The sequence below is a fragment of the Grampus griseus genome, assembly GCF_964374135.1.
Source record: "Grampus griseus genome assembly, chromosome: 4".
Classification (NCBI taxonomy): domain Eukaryota; kingdom Metazoa; phylum Chordata; class Mammalia; order Artiodactyla; family Delphinidae; genus Grampus; species Grampus griseus.
The window spans coordinates 74,157,128-74,174,466 of record NC_138997.1 but is presented as its reverse complement, the minus strand read 5'-3'; the positions used below and the strand labels follow the sequence as shown (position 1 = coordinate 74,174,466).

Sequence of the window (17,339 nt, the reverse complement as noted above, 5' to 3'; positions counted from 1 at the left end):
ACTGGCTCTTATAGCTGGACTGGCCACTCTCCGCTCAGCATTTCCTGTTTACCAACAGCTAAAAGAGAGAGGGAAATCTTCTCTCCTCCAACTTTTGGACACAAGTCCTAGATTTCTCTAGGACTGGACCAACTTGGGTCACATGCCTATTTCCAAGCAATTAATTTGGGCAGGGGACCTGCTATGACCTAATTGTTTTAGACCTGGGTGATTGCCTAACCCTTAGCCAGTCACCATAGCAAAGGGGATGGTGTTTTTTTTGCTTTTTTTGCGGTACGCGGGCCTCTCTGTGTTGTGGCCTCTCCCGTTGCAGAGCACAGGCCCCGGACATGCAGGCTCAGCGGCCATGGCTCACAGGCCCAGCCACTCCGCGGCATGTGGGATCCTCCCGGACCGGAGCACGAGCCCGTGTCCCCTGCATCGGCAGGCGGACTCTCAACCACTGCGCCACCAGGGAAGCCCAAGGGATGGTGTTTTAACAATTGGCTTAAGCCAATCAAGCCCCACACTGTGAAACTTGAGATGAGGTCACGGCCATTCCACAAAGGGAAATACATTTACTCATGTCCACCCGTGGATTAGAAGCTTAAATCTCTCCATTCTCTAAAACACATTTCAGTACAATTTTAGACCATCCTCCCAGCTCTATTAAGCACAACAGGGAGTAATTTTTATTTCCAGGTTAGAAAAATGCATCGAAAATAGAGTGTTTCAAATAGCAAAGAGAAACACTAACATCCAGATGCTTGTATATTTGTACTAGCTCCACGCATCTTTAACCAATGACATCAACTTAATTTTATCTGTACTTTCTGCTGCACTAAGAAGTCCCCAGGGGCTGAGAGGAAATTTTGAGAGCTTCTGTGTAGTTATTGTTGCTACAAAACAATATCCTTGGTATCCAAGGGTTCGGGCTTTGAGACACTGTATGAAGTCACTGATTCATAAAGGAAACCTTTGGTAAATAGGTCGGTTGGGTGTGAGAAAATTGATGTTTGCTCTCTGTGGCAAAATGTCCTTGTGTAATCTTTGAATAATAGTTTATTTCTAGGCTCTCCCCTTTGGGTCCAGCTGCCATTATTGCTCCCATGAGAACTCACACTTCCACCTGAAATGGAGTGCGCATTCTTTTTTCCCCCAAATCGTCTGTAATTATCTCAGTACCTTGAACACTAAGCCTAAAGGGTTTTAGTTGAACAAAGTGCCAGAGAGCTTGGGAATACAGACCCAGACCACTGACTGTATAAATCGTTGAATCCTATTAAGATTCACATTGATTGATAGCCATACTCCAGCTCTGTTTTTGTGCATGGCATTGAAGCGTTCTGCTGCCCTGCAAAAGCAGAAGACAGTGAGAGGTTTGGGCTCACCCACTGTCTTCTCCCCTCTCAATCCCAAACGGTGAACCATCTCTGGTCCTTCAACCCTAGATATTGCTTACATAGTTATCCCCTAGAATCCTACAATTTGAAGATCAGACTGAGGTTGTAATTTATCACCTAGTTACTCAGTAAGCCTAAAATTAATAAGCAGCTTTTTCCATTTCCTTGGTGCCCAGACCCACCTGTAAGGCCCTTGTGAGCAGAAGCATTTTAAGCAAGGAATAAATCTGGTTCAAGAATGCTACCAAGGAAGTTATATATCAGGCTACCTATCTGAGACAATAAACATAGACCCTAAGCAGCAAACAACATTCAGTCATTTATTCATAAATATGTATTGGATACATGACTGTGGACAGAATCTGTTCTAGGCATCAGGAAATCTTTTAAAGAATAAAAGAAGGGGGCTTCCCTGGTGGCGCAGTGGTTGAGAGTCCGCCTGCCGATGCAGGGGACACGGGTTCGTGCCCCGGTCCGGGAAGATCCCACATGCCACAGAGCGGCTGGGCCCGTGAGCCATGGCCGCTGAGCCTGCGCGTCCAGAGCCTGTGCTCCGCAACGGGAGAGGCCACAACAGTGAGAGGCCCGCGTACCGCATAAAAAAAAAAAAAAAAGAAAAAGAATAAAAGAAGGTCTTTGCTTTCAAAAAGTGTATAATATAATGAGAGATGAAGGAGACAAAAGGCAGAGACAAACACAAAGCTATGTAAACAGATGAAATGTTTGCATGATAAGATACACTATGTGACAGGAGCTCATTGGAAAGCAGAAACCACTCAAGTTTTTTCAAATAGGGAATTTAATAGAGAGAATTGGTTACAAAGGTTGGATGAGCTGGAAAAGCAAAAGAGAGAAGGAAAAAAGGGTGTTAAAGGAGGAAGAGCCAGAAACAAGTGCCCATGAGCCTGAATTTGTTGGATCCTATTAGAAATGCTGTTCTGGTTGTTTGCAGAGTTTCCAGAAGAGGGGCCGTGAGAGTCTGGAATCACCCCACTGCCCTGGCAGCAATCACCAGCAACACTGCCAGAGACAGAATCAAGAGGCTCGCCTCCCCCTTCTACCTTCTAATCTTCAGCCTATTCTTCCTAGGGGCAGCATCTAACAGGAAGCCAGAGAGACAGGGAGCCCAGCCCCATGGGTACAGAGCAGAGTATAGAAAGCAGGAGAGGCACAGAAACAGCAAATGAATGACCAGAACAAGCCAACAGAGGTTTTCCTGGAAAGCTCTGGTAATTCCAAATCTGGAGCAAATAATTCTTCCCCAGAAGAGAAAGAGAATGTATCAATCCAGATTCTGCTGCATATAACAGAAGTCCATTTGGCTAGCTTAAGCAGAAAGACTTTCAATAGAAGGAAGTGGTGCTTACAAAATCAAAAGACGGATGTAGTAGGCTCTAGGCTGGGCAACTAGAAATGACTCCCAGTATCACAGTGCAGATCGGCCCTCCAAGGGGACTGATGGCTTCACCACAGTCGGGAAGCTGGTAGTCAGGTAGCTCCTGCCATATGTTGACTCCAGGACCACAGAAAGCTAAAACCAGGATTCCTCGTTCCAGAGCCATCTATACTGTATGAGCTGCACCAACAAAAGGAGTGCCTCAAATATCACCTTTGACATCACTTAACTTCATTTAATAAGGCCACCTAAATCTTATCCACTACCTTGTTGCAAAGCTTTCCTGAAGATTAAAACACATGCTAAAGAAAGCCAATCTAGGGCTTCCCCGGTGGCGCAGTAGTTGAGGGTCCGCCTGCCGATGCAGGGGACACAGGTTCGTGCCCCGGTCCGGGAAGATCCCACATGACGTGGAGTGGCTAGGCCCGTGAGCCATGGCCGCTGAGCCTGCGCGTCCGGAGCCTGTGCTCTGCAACGGGAGAGGCCACCACAGTGAGAGGCCCGCGTACCGCAAAAAAAAAAAAAAAAAAAAAAACCAATCCATACAGAAGGATTTAGAAAGGAATTTTGTGGTGAAATATGTAACATTTTACATGAAATATGCAAGCTCCAAGAGGGCAGGAGCCACGTCAGTTTTATTCACACACATAGGTTAGTGCCTGGTTGTCAAGTTAAGGTTAGTAGCACAAAGCCAGGAGTCTTATTTTTTAGAGCTGTCTTAGATTTTCCAATCTGTTTATTTTAACTTTAGAATCACTTTGTCTAGTTCCCAAAACGAAAAGCTCATTGGTATTACTAGGCAATCACATTAAGTTGTAAACGAACTTAATGATGTTGAGTCTTCCTATTCAAAACATGGTATGTCTTTTTATTTGTTCAAGGCTTCTTTTGTGCTTTTCAAAAGTGTTTCAAATGTTGCTTCATATAAGTCTTGCCTGTTTCTAAGTTTATTACTAGATATTTCTTGTCTCTATTTTAAAAAGGGTCTTTTCTTCCATTATAAATTTTTGTTTTTATACATGAAAGCTACCCATTTCTGTGTAGTAATTTTGTACCCCATAATCATACTAATTCTATTGTTCGTAAAAGTCTCTCAGTTAATTCTTTGGGGTTTACTGGATATACAGTGGTATAATTAGCAAATCTTAATAGTTTAACCAGCAGTTTTCCAACTTTATAGTTCAATTTTCTTTCTTTTACCTAATGGCTAGTATTTCCAGAACAATGTTAAAAATAATAGCAATGGTAGTGGACACTCTTATTTTGTTCTTAACTTTCATGGGAATATTCTAGTGTTTCCACAATAAGCGTGATTCTGGCTTTGAGCGTGAGATAGATATGTCTTACCATGTTATGGAAATATCCATCTATGCATATTTATTGAGTGATGTTTGTTTTGTTAAAAAACAGACTGGCTATTAAATTTTGTCAAATGCCTTTTTAGCACCTGTGTATATAATCATATGCTTTTTTCTCCTTAGATCTGTTAATATAATGAAGTATATTACTAGATTTTCTAATATTGAATCATTTGCACTCCTAGAATAAACCCCACTAGTTATACATTGTTATTTAATGTACTGCTGGATCTTGTTTTGCTAATATGTTCTCCTTAGTTTATGAAAACAATTTGGAAGTTTTCATTTTTCCCTATACTTTGGAACTGTTTAAGTAGAAATAGAATTATCAGTCTTAAATGTTTGAGTCTGGTGTTTATTTGTTTGTAGGGGGTAACAAACTATTTTGATCTTCTGTCTCTCCTGATTTGGGCTTTAGCAAATGCTTTTCTTACAAGAAAATTATCCATTTTATTCAAATTTTCAAATGTGTTTGCATAGATTTGAGCAAAGTAGTCTTATAATTCTTTACAACCCCCCTGTTTCCAACGAGCTTTCCCTGATAATGTCTTAGTTATCCATCCTGATTCATTTGTTTCATTGGAGTCTTCTGTAGGAATAATTTCCTCAAACAGGTCCCTGGGTGATATATTCTTCTCTGGAATTCTTCTCTGGAAAGAAGTGGTATTTTTGTGGGGAATGGGACTCTTGAGTCTCTGAGTTGCTGTCCTTTTGCCTTTACTCTAGATGTTCTGAATTGTTATTCTATAATCCTTTCCTTTCAGAAATCTGAGAGTTTTTCCTGTGAAAATACCTTGTACTTTGTGTCTGGAAGATTGTAAAATTATTCTTTTACCCTTGGAGTTCAGGAGTGATATCACGGTTACATAATATAATGAGCCCTTCAATATGCAAAACAGTTTATTAAATTCAGGGAAATTTGTATTTTCTTTTTGTGTATTATGGCTTCTCTTCTTCTGTCAAGAATGCCCACTATTCATATGTTAGCTCTCCTAGATGAGTCTTTCAAAGTGCTTATGCTTTCCAAATTTCTATAATTTTGTTCAAACTGTCTTCCAGTCCACTAACCTGGCCTCATCAGTGGCCATCTTCTTTTCAATTTATCTAACACTCTTTTTAAATTGAAAAGTATGGGTTTTAGTACAAGGAAGTAAGGAAGTTTTTGTGCTCTCATCAGATATCCTTATATGTTCCCAAATTGTGAATAAAGATGGGAAATGAAAAGTTCAAACTATCATCTGCTTCCTCCACCAGTTCTTCTCACGAGGAGCCATCTATTCTGGATCTTATGCTTGTTTTCCTTCTGTAGGATGACTGGGTTTTCTTATAAATATCGTTGTGTTTCTCTTGCATATCCCTTGGGATTTGGACCCAGCTACACGAGCACCGTAAATGGAAACAGTGTTCTAGCTAGATGAAAGCCATGGTGGGCTCCAGGCAAGCTGTCATTCCCCTACTGATGCACCAGGAGGCAGTCTCTCTCTCTCTCTTCCTCTCTCTCCCCACTTTTTAAACTCTCCTACATCTTATTAAAGGACTGTGAAAACAGCAGTTCCTCCACAGAGTCACACAAGGGGCAGCAGCCTTCATTTACTAGTCCCCCCGAATCCGTGCACCCAGCTTTCTTCCTTAATCTCACTGTTCTAACCCCATCCAAGTACCCCATGCCAGTAGTCCCCCAGTTCTCTCCTGTCCCTGAGGGGAAAAACATCCCATGACATCATTGGCTACTAGATCCAGACAGAGCTGAGACCTCACATTCCCCAGATCCCAATTCATGCTGGGCTTAGAAGTTCATAGTTGAATCGGAAGTGGAAGGAAGGGCATCAGGGTTGAGTTTAAGCTGTCGTGTTGCCACTAGCCATTTGCCCTCAGAGAGGAGGTTCTTATTCTAGAACACTTAAATGGGCTCCAGGGGAAGCCATGATTCTCTGAAATTACCGTCAAATTGTATTTATTTATCTATCTATACATATGTATTATATGTATATTTTTCTGTAGAGTTCTTTCAGAAGTTTTTTTAAGAATATCTTTTAAAGCAGTTTTATGTTCACAGCAAAATTAAGGGGAAGGTGCAGAGATTTCCCATATACTCCCTGCCGCCACACATGAATAGCCTCCCCTGTTACCAACATCCTCCACCAAAGTGGTGCATTTGTTACAATTGATGAAATGATGTGGACACATCATTATCACCCAGAGTCCATAATTTACTTTCAGGTTCACTCTTAGTGTTGTCCATTCTGTGGGTTTAGACAAATGCATAATGACATTTGTCTCCCACTATAGTAACATACGGAGTATTTTCATTGCTCTCTAAGGATCTGTGTTCCGTACATTCATCCCTCCGCACCCCCAACCCCTGGCAACCACTGATCTTACCGTCTCCATAGTTTTGCCTTTTCCAGAATGTCACATAGTTGAATCATGCAGTATGTGGCCTTCTCACATTGACTTCTTTCACCTAATAATATGCATTTAAGTTTCTTCCATGTTTTTTCGTGGCTTGATAGCTCATTTCCTTTTAACACTGAGAAATATACCAGTACCTATGTGTACGACAGTATCAAAGGACCAAAGGACATCTTGGTTGCTCCCAAGTTTTGGCAATTATGAATAAAGCTACTGTAAACATCTGTGTACAGGTTTTTGTGTAGACACAAGTTTTCAATTACTTTGGCTAAAAACCAAGGAGCAAGATTGCTAGGTCATATGATTAGAGTGTGTTTAGTTTTGTAAGAAACTACCAGAATCTCTTCCAAAGTGGCTGTTCCATTTTGCATTTCCACCGGCAATGAATGAGAGTTCTTGCTGCTCCACATCCTCTCCAGCATTTGGTGATGTCAGTGTTCCAGATTTTGACGATTCTAATAGGTGTACAGTAGCATCACATTATTGTGTTTTGTCTTTTTTGTTTTTTTTTTTTTTGCGGTACGCGGGCCTCTCGCTGTTTTGGTCTCTCCCGTTGCGGAGCACAGGCTCCGGACGCGCAGACTCAGCGGCCATAGCTCACGGGCCCCGCCGCTCCATGGCATGTGGGATCCTCCCGGACCGGGGCACGAACTCGTGTCCCCTGCATTGGCAGGCGGACTCTCAACCACTGCGCCACCAGGGAAGCCCACATTATTGTTTTAATTTGCGTTTCACTAACAGCATGTCATGTGGAGCATCTTTTCATATGCTTTTTTGCGATCTGTATATCTCCTTTGGTGAGATGTCTGTTAAGAGGTCTTCGGCCCATTTTTAATCAGGTTTTTTGTTTTCTTACTGTCAAGGTTTAAGATCTCCTTGTATATTTTGGATAACAGTCCTTTATCAGATGTGTCTTTTGTATATATTTTCACCCAATCTGTGGCTTGTCTTCTCATTCTCTTGAGTTCAGAAGGTTTTATCAGATTCTCAAAGAGATGTTAAGAATCAGTCTTACAGAGCCATACCTAAATTTGGTGGAAATCCCCAACATGCCAATTAGTTCCATGTAGATTGCTCTAAGTCCAGTGGGTATCGAGGGTCTCACAGCCTCTCGGACACCAAAGATTATATCTAAAAGTAAATATCTTCCACTTCTATGCTCTACTTTGGTCATTGTAAAATAGGTTACTGAATATGAAAGATTACCCTTTGAAGAAAGGGCAAGTTCTTGAACTAGAAGAAGATGGTTTTAAGAGAAATAAAATAAAACAAATTGAAACATATTATAGTAAATAATAACCTGTATAGAGTGGCAAAAGTAACAAATACAAGACAGTTGTGAGTGCAATGAGTTCAGGGATAAGAATTCAAAAAAGAGCTTTTTGAAGAGAAGCTAGAAGTGTTTAAAACAGTAAAGTAAAGATAATTTTATTTCCCCTCAAAATAAAAATGAAGAAGACCTTAAATTTTCTTTCAGCGATATGTTGATGGTGATTCTTTGGCACTTGGCATTCAACTTCTAAATCTTAAATATATTACTCTTTACCGCTTGAGAAAATGTTTCTGGCTTAATCAAAAGTTAGTAGGCAAAATATGTACTACAGTATATGGTTACTTTTGAAACATAAGCCCTAGTAATTCTAATGGAAAAGGATTTGATGCTTTTTTATTTGAGGTCAATAAAAATAGAAAATAACCTTAGAAAGATCTTTTTTTGTCTGTAGCAGATAGAAAGATACAAATATAAAGCCTTCTATATGTTTTAAATGATTTTTAGATTTTTTAATATATTAATACTTTTTTTAATGCAAGCTACTCTGATGTATGACCATAACCCAAGCAGACCCATGGCAATTGGGAGCAGAACTGGAAGGGGGAATAGATTTCAAGATAGATCCTTCTACCACAATCTACAATCCTCTACACATTTGCCTTAAATTACTTAAACCTCACTAAGATAAGTATTAAGGTATAACAATATGATCAAAAATTCACATATTTACTAAAATTTTCACCTATATATTAGCTATAATCAAAGGCTATAAAGAGAAGCTTACCTAATTGAAAAATGTATACTCTTCTTTGAATATCTTGATCATTTAATGGGTCCGTACTAATTTGATCTTTTATTATACTCCATCCCTTTATCCTTTCTGTTCCCCTTTTAACAAATATGTGCTCAGTTATTATACTTGTTGTTGTTAAATAACACACAGTCAAAATCTATGCCCAGGCACCTAGAATTCAGGCATCCCTCAATCTAACCGAAGAGTGCCCCTTAGTGGACACAATGAGAATAAATATGCAGCGGTGATATCAGATATCACTGAATGATCACAGAGGTTATGTTCAGTAAAGCCAAGTATATCCATCTTCTCAAGGCAGCCACAACCAGCCTGTCAGAAACAGCACTCAACATGAAACCTCTTATGTTATCCCAATTTAAAGCAAAATCATCTTATCATCAATTGCTGGGAAATTTCTCTCCAAATCCCCAACTGTCTTCAAAATGAATTTCTAGGCCAACTGAATTCTGTTTAACTCTGCTGTTTCCTGGTTTCAGATGGCTACACCACGGATGACATTGAGTTTTACTGGAATGGAGGAGAAGGAGCAGTAACAGGAGTGAATAAAATTGAGCTTCCTCAGTTTTCAATTGTTGACTATAAGATGGTGTCCAAGAAGGTGGAGTTCACAACAGGTGAGGATGTTTCCCCCAAAATGAACTAGCGATGATGAGAAAGGAGATGGCTCCCACCAAATGACCATCTGATTTTCCTTTCTTTTCTTTTTTTTTTTCACTCAGGGGCATATCCACGACTGTCACTAAGTTTTCGTCTAAAGAGAAACATTGGTTACTTCATTTTGCAAACCTACATGCCTTCCACACTGATTACAATTCTGTCCTGGGTGTCGTTTTGGATCAACTATGATGCCTCTGCAGCCAGAGTCGCACTAGGTAATGCATTCCCAGCACTACAGAGAGCTGGTGGGATTTAACGTCAAACAACAACCAATGATAAGAATTACAGGCCAGGGTGTCTCTCACAGAGAGCCAGAGAATGAGATTACCGTAAGAGTGCTGGATAATAAAACATCTATGTGTAAGCACTTACAGGAGTGAATGTTTTACAACGTAATATCTTTTTATCATTTTACCAAAATAAAACACAAATCTTGGAGTACATTCAACACTATATAAGTGCTTCTTAGAGAATATTTTAAAATTCTCATTACACTAATATTTTACTAACTTTGTGATTTCTTCTTTGGTTCCTTCTCTTTACAGTGGAGAACATTATTGCATTATTCTCAAATGGATTTGGAGAAAGCTAAACCTTGTGACCATTAACAAGCCATGTCAATATTATCTTTCAAATATTAACTATAGTTAAATTGTATTGCTCTGTCTCCCTTAAATAGAGCTCTTTCTACTTGAATAAGACACAGACAATTCATCAGCTATATTAATGATCTGTGATCAGGACAGAATAAAAAATGGTTTCCTTCCCAGCAAAACAGAATTCAGAACTAATCTTGCCATGGTTGAGTAATTGCTGTAAGCTAAAAGGCTATATTTGAGATTTTAAAGGATTCCTTGGAAAGTTAGAATATGTAAGGTCTGTCTGATGTATCTGGGTATGTGTGGGTCTACCTCGTATTTGACCCTAGAGCCATTTCAGTTATCACTTTCTGGGGCTTATTTACAGACACACACACACACACACACACACACACACACACACACACACACACATATGCAAAAGAACATAATTTATTACTAAGCTAACATGTACAGCTCTTCTCTTCTGAGACTATGGAACTGGATTAGATGATCAGCATATCCTTTCACCCCTAGACTAATTGTCAACTCTACAGCTCATCTCTATTGGTTGAGTATATAAGGCTCACAAAGTCAAGTGTGGGCAGCCCCTTATCAACCTTTGAACATTACAAGACTAAGGAAAGTAGACAAATAATTTATCATATCATACACATGTATCTGCACATATTATTTGAGTATGTGTATACGCTATGGTTAAAGAAAAAACATCGGACAGTGTCTACAGTAGGGAATATGAACTGTCAAGGTCATGAATTGTGGTTCTCTTTACACACCTATCCTCAAAGCTAATAATATTTTGATTAGAGGTGTCAGCCTATGCAGATGCTGAATAAACCTGTTCTTTGAAATGTAAAACCTAAGGTATTTAAAACCTTATCTAAGTGAAAAAGACATTTATTTACTAGCCCTTCTTGCTTAAAAAATTTAAGCCAAGAAGTAGAAGCAGAAGTGGAATTAGTAGATTTTAATGAATTATTGCTTCTGTACAGAACATTAGGTAGAATTATATTAGGGGAAATTTAAAATTTTATTCAAAGAAATAAATAGCACCACTCATGATGGCATTTAATATCAGTCCAGACATTTAAATTTATCACTGTTTTAACCTTTCGTATGGTAGTTCAGACTTCCTACTTTATCTGTTCTCCTCAAGTTTAGTAGTCAAATCAGGGAATCTAAATAGAATACTCTGGCTGGCAAATGAGTGCTAAACTATTTTCTTCCCTTTTCACTTTCTAACTTCCATTCCCTTTGCCAGTTCTCCTTTGTCTTTAATATCCATTTCACATTTCCTATCTTTATTTTTAAGGACCTCCGTCAAGTTTCACGTTTTACTTTTTCATCTCTCTGCTTTTATTTTAAATACCTTTGCTTCATACCTCCTTGCTTTTTGCCTCCAGCTGGGTGATCTACAGCAAAATAACTAATCTCAGAGTTTCTGTTTACTCAGCTATAAACTGGGAATTATATACCTGCCTTATCACACTCAGCAGGCTGTTATGACAGCCATATAATTCATAGCTGTAAGTGTTTAAAACTTCAAAAACACTATACAAATGTGTAATATTAGTATTACAGCAGAGTTTAGTATTAGATATAAGTATCACTTCCTATTTTTCCCAATTATCATTTAATCACCATAATCAACACAAAATATTATACAGACACACAAACATTATATTGTTAAGAATGCCATATTTAACAAAGTAGACAAAGCAGAATCTTCCTTTTAAAAAGACTACACTCTTAAATTTCTTTAACAAGTTGAATTTTTAGGAAGTCTTTTCCTGACTCCGGGGCACTAATTCATTCTAGTCTCTAGAATCAAGGAACTAGAGGTAATATTTGAAAAAGAAAAAAAAAAAGCAATAAGATTATGTTATATTTTAAAATACATGTATCAAATACTTGATGCAAGTCATGAACTTTCTTATTTGTTTCTTCTTTTCATGTTGACTCACTATGAATGATGCATTATAATTTTAAAAGACCATACTGACCCTGTGACCTGTGTGTATTACAGTTGCATGCAATGAAATAGGTCTCCTCAAACCGGTCACCAACTTTCAGTTCGGTAGTGACTGCTGTGGTGATTAGTATTACAAGGACAGATTTAGGAGGGACGTGACAGAGACGCTGAGAGAAGGAAGGAAAGAAGGAGGTGGCACGTAGCAGAATGAGGGACATTTGACAGTAAGCAGTGGGCATGTCAATGAGATTTTAATATTTGCATCTACTTTTCTTTTTCCTTTGTGAATTATTTTTTAAAAAAAACAGTTTTCAACCCAACACTCACAGCGCATCCCATTTTATGATTTACTTATGGACTACGTAGGGAGCCTGCAGCTTTGTCTTTCAAATTGTCTGCCCTTTTTGCCCTGTGGTTTATTGCATTACTGCCATCATTCTGGAGCACCAACAGGAGATCGGCATCTGTCCTCTCAGTCTTGAAAAGGGAACTTAACAAGCGCGTTCAGCTAAGCTGTGTCTTTCTGTTTCATAGGAATCACCACAGTGCTGACAATGACAACCATCAGCACTCACCTCAGGGAGACCCTGCCAAAGATCCCCTATGTCAAAGCAATTGATATTTACCTGATGGGTTGCTTTGTGTTCGTGTTCCTGGCTTTGCTGGAATATGCCTTTGTAAATTACATCTTCTTTGGAAAAGGCCCTCAGAAAAAAGGAGCTGGCAAACAAGACCAGAGTGCTAATGAGAAGAACAAACTGGAGATGAATAAAGTCCAGGTAATATATTAAATATTCTCAACAATCTTCTTCTGAAATTCAGCAGCAGCATCGTGCCCAGAGCTCTCATAACAGAAAAAAATTATGAAATACTAGTTTATCTTTAATAAGGCTCCAACCACCCTTCATTTCACATATTTGAAAATTGACAATTGAAGATGTTAGGTTGAAGTTTACATAGCTTAATAACATACCTGGGCCTGCAACTCAACCCTAAGTCCATTATTCTTTATTTTAAATTATATAGCTGTGAAACTATACACAAAAGAATAATTCCAGACCTACTTAATAAATAAATGAGAGAACTAAAGTGAACAAACTCTTACTCCTAAGTGGCAATGAGGCATTATAGCACGGTGGTTATAACCACAGAATGGAATCAAACTGCTTGGATTTAATTCCCAGGTCTGCCACTTACTGGCTTTAGAACTTCAGGCAAATCAACCTGTGTAACTCCTTATCTAACCTCTGCTCTCAGTGTCATCAACCATAAAATGGAGATTACTATAGTATACCTATCTCTCAGTTATCATAAGGACTAAATGAGTTTTGTTACTTCTTTTAAAGTCTATTATTTGGAACAATACCTAGTACATAGTAAGAACTCAATAAGTATTAGCTATTATCATATACAAGACATTGTCAGTATTTTTCCTTTGCTTTTCACTGGTAGATCTTATGACCTGTGTTCTCACTGTGCATTAAAATAATGCTTTGTTTATTCTTTTTAAAAATCCCTATAGTCTCTACTTCCGTGGCATTTTTCACTGAAATCATTTGACAATTATGTGCGTTGAAATACTGGATCCAAGACAAATTGTTTTCAAGATGGTACACAGGGTAACGACTCAAATATTCATTCACGATTCTGAGCATTGGGGGTACTGCTCTGAATGATGGAGTTTAGATGCTAACGTGGGAAGACAGGCAGTAAACAAGCGAGTATCGAGAGCATAATTTCAGGTAATAGGAAGTGCTACAAAGAAAGTAAAACCGAGTAATGGGCAAGAGAATGTGTGGGGTCAGGTTCAAGGGAACAGGGAACTTTGATCAGGTGATCAGGAAGACCTCTTTGAGGAATTACCATTTGATCTGACACCTAAGTGATGGAAGCAGCAACCATGCCATGTCCATTCTAGGCAAAGAATTGTGTGACGTGTTAAAGTACTGAGAGAAGACCAATGCAGCAAGAACATAGGAAGTGAGGGAGAAAGAGAATAATTTGAGTTGTGGCTGGAGAATCAGGCAGAAGTCAAATAATGAATCTTCAAGGTGTTTCTTCATGCTCTTTAGTAGGATATCAAAATTTGGGAAACACTGTCGGGTAATTAGAAAATTACAAATGAGGAAAACATACAGATTCAACCAAATGGGCAAAATTCAAAGCAACACACTCAAATAAATTTATACTCTTGTATAAAACACTATGCTTAATGCCATGGGAAAGGAGTAGGCATGATACTTGCCCTTGAGAAACTTCTGATCTGGCTGGAAAGAAAATTATGAATGGATTATAAAATAAGACAGGACAGCATTTATCTTGAAGAAAGGTTGAAGCTTCCTATCATCTGATCGTAGCCATACCAGCTTTAAAAGTACTTTAAGGGGGCTTCCCTGGTGGCGCAGTGGTTGAGAGTCCGCCTGCCAATGCAGGGGACACGGGTTCGTGCCCCGGTCCTGGAAGATCCCACATGCCGCGGAGCGGCTGGGCCCGTGAGCCATGGCCGCTGGAGCCTGCGCATCCGGAGCCTGTGCTCAGCAGCGGGAGAGGCCACAACAGTGAGAGGCCCGCGTACCACACACAAAAAAACAAAAACAAAACAAAACAAAAAAAAAAAACAGCTTAAAATAAAGTCCATAGGAAAAGATTAACATAATATATGAAGAGATGGGAAGTATCAGACTAGGATTTGAGACTATAAACAAGAGCCAGTGGAAATCATAGAATTGAAATTTTTATTAGATGGATTAGAATCAGATTTCATACCACAGAAGAAAAAATTAGTATGATTGAAGGTAATATTGGCCTTCTCAATCTTTCCATTGCTCCAGTTCTTACCATAATTGCTACTAACTCAGGAATGCCTTAACTGACTGTCTGTTGGTTTATATTTTGTACCCTTGTGATTTGTTCTCATGACATCCTGTGCTTTTCCACCTTAGGACTTACCACAATATAGAGTATATGTGTAATTATTTTATTTGTGTAATTATTTTTGTAACCTCTATCTCTCTGCTAATCTCCAAGCTTCCCAAAGATAGGCACCAGGGTCCTTGTCTATTATGTTTATTGTTCTTTCCTTGGTGGCTAGAACTGAGAAAATACCAAACAGGAACTTTTTGAATGAATGACTGCTAGAGAGGCCTTTTTCATTCAAGGTGAGTTCGTAGATACCACACAAGGTATTGAGTGTTACATCACAATGTTTTATAAAATTCTCATGTATTCATAATAAGTAAGAAAAGGAGACTATCTATAGTCCATTTTAGCTTCTGCTCCGAACTTACTTACTCTTTCTATCACTTTGATTTTTGACATGTTTTCAAGCATACTTTCTATCAACCTCTGTTATTCTTTCTGAATCACAGTGATATAGCATCAGGTAAATACAGTCTCCAAAACATATTGTAAGTTTTTATAAACTTCTTCATATTTAGACGGAATAATAATAGACCAGTACTATCTTGAGGAAATTATAATCATGCCTGTAGCTGCTTAGGTTTTCCAGTTCCTGACTTCCTTATCCTATTCTAAAACCAGGGGCTCAGGCAGACAATGAGTCAATAACAAAGCAAGTGTATCACTTCATCTGTTCAGCGCATCATCTCCAGCAGTGAAGTTAATGATGTAACCTAAGTGGTATTTAAAAATGTTACCCTCTGGTTAAATTTAAGAAATAGAAAATATTATATTTTTTCTTTACTATAATGGTTAGATGATCCTCCCCTTTCCTTTTAGATGTTTATAAACAGTTGAATTCAAATGACATATATGTTCTGGTTGGTCCCAGACAATTTTTATTTGAGGGATCCCTAATATCGGCCTTGGTACCCTAGTGCATAGAGTGGCATTGATCATTTATCACACATTACTCTGATAGCCTTGGCTGGGCAGTATTGTCAAGGGTATCTATACTGAAGCTTCAGAAGTGCTTGCTTTGTCTTGATTTATATTTCCACCACTGCACTGAAGTATCTTTTTATATGAGTACAGGTGCTCAATCCAGACATTAGGAGAGTTTCAACCTCCAACATGATAAAGACAATAGATTCATAAAACCCTCAGGTATCATTTGAAGCTAGAGATGGTATTTAGAGTTTTGAAAGATAGATTACTCAGTACAACCAAGCTGTAAGTAAGCTACTTTGGGGCCATTTTTGTACTAAGCTGGAACAAATAGTTGTATCTGCTGGCCACAATGCCTGCCCATTTGCAAATAGATCCACCTAAGATAGAATGGTTGCATGGGTGGTCTCTGACCAGAGACTGACTCAACATCATTCTAAGTCATGGGGGACACTGGTGAAACCTGCTGAAGAGTCATGCCCAATGGGCAGTTGGAACCCCAAAAGTCAAGAAAGAATTTTTCCCTTCAGAACCAGATGTTGACACTGTAATCTGGCTTCTTTTCCTCCCATTCCTATTCTCTATGGTGAATCCTCTATACCTTCAGACAACTTTCTAAATGTAAATAAACTCTGTATTGTGATTAATTCCAGGATACAAAATGCGTGTGAAAACAGTCTTCATAAATGTAAACAGCTCTCTCAGGTCTAGCTTGGACCAGCTTGATAATGCATATTAGCCTTTGAGCCTGGGCTCCGCCCCACATCACTGTCTTGCCATCAGCCTTTAATGAAACTTTAACCATTCTGACTTAGTATCTTGGATTCTGGAGAAATCCAGGCAGGGCCTCTGATTTCTAATGACCGCCTGTGTTAACAGTTGATGAACTTCTTCAGCCCTCAAACCCCTGCCCAAATCTGGCTTGGTCCATGTTTTGTTCTCTAGTTGTGGCTTAATTTAGCTAATCTTCAGGGCCTTCAGCAACCTAAGAGTCTAATTTTCCTTTCCAGGAATCTCAAAATCTCTCTCTCATCTTCTTTCTGGCATCTAGTCTCCAATTTCTTCTATACTCAAAAAGATAGGATTCTTTTGTGAATGAGAGAGAAATCTAACTTACTGGCTTAATAAAATCTAACTAGCTTAAAAAAAAAGAGGGGTGGGGGAGTTCTTTGGCCCACACAACTAAAAGGTCCAGCAAAGATTGTAATTTCACACGAGGCTATACCCAGATGTTCAAACAATGTCATCAGAGAGCATATCTTGTCATCTCTTTTTTTTTAACATTTTATTGGAATATAATTGTTTTACAATGGTGTGTTAGTTTCTGCTGTATAACAAAGTGAATCAGTTATACATATACATATGTCCCCATATCTCTTCCCTCTTGCATCTCCCTCCCTCCCACCCTCCCTATCCCACCCCTAGGTGGTCACAAAGCACTGAGCTGATCTCCCTGTGCTATGCGGCTGCTTCCCACTAGCTACCTATTTTACATTTGGTAGTTTATATATGTCAATGCTACTCTCTCACTTCGTCCCAGCTTACCCTTCCCCCTCCCCGTATCCTCAAGTCCATTCTCTACGTCTGCATCTTTATTCCTGTCTTGCCCCTAGGTTCTTCAGAACAATTT

General features: G+C 39.0%; 1 protein-coding gene across 1 annotated transcript in view; it reads left to right on the top strand.

Annotated features, from left to right (window-relative positions):
* Positions 1-17,339, top strand: part of GABRB1 (gamma-aminobutyric acid type A receptor subunit beta1) — a gene marked incomplete at its 3' end in the record, with an annotated part of 381,708 nt that overhangs the window by 356,281 nt on the left and 8,088 nt on the right. Inside the window, exons 6-8 of the mRNA XM_082652923.1 lie at positions 9,112-9,249; positions 9,355-9,507; positions 12,398-12,642. Coding sequence (XP_082509049.1) covers positions 9,112-9,249; positions 9,355-9,507; positions 12,398-12,642 — 536 coding nt within the window. The remainder of the gene's footprint in view (positions 1-9,111; positions 9,250-9,354; positions 9,508-12,397; positions 12,643-17,339) is intronic.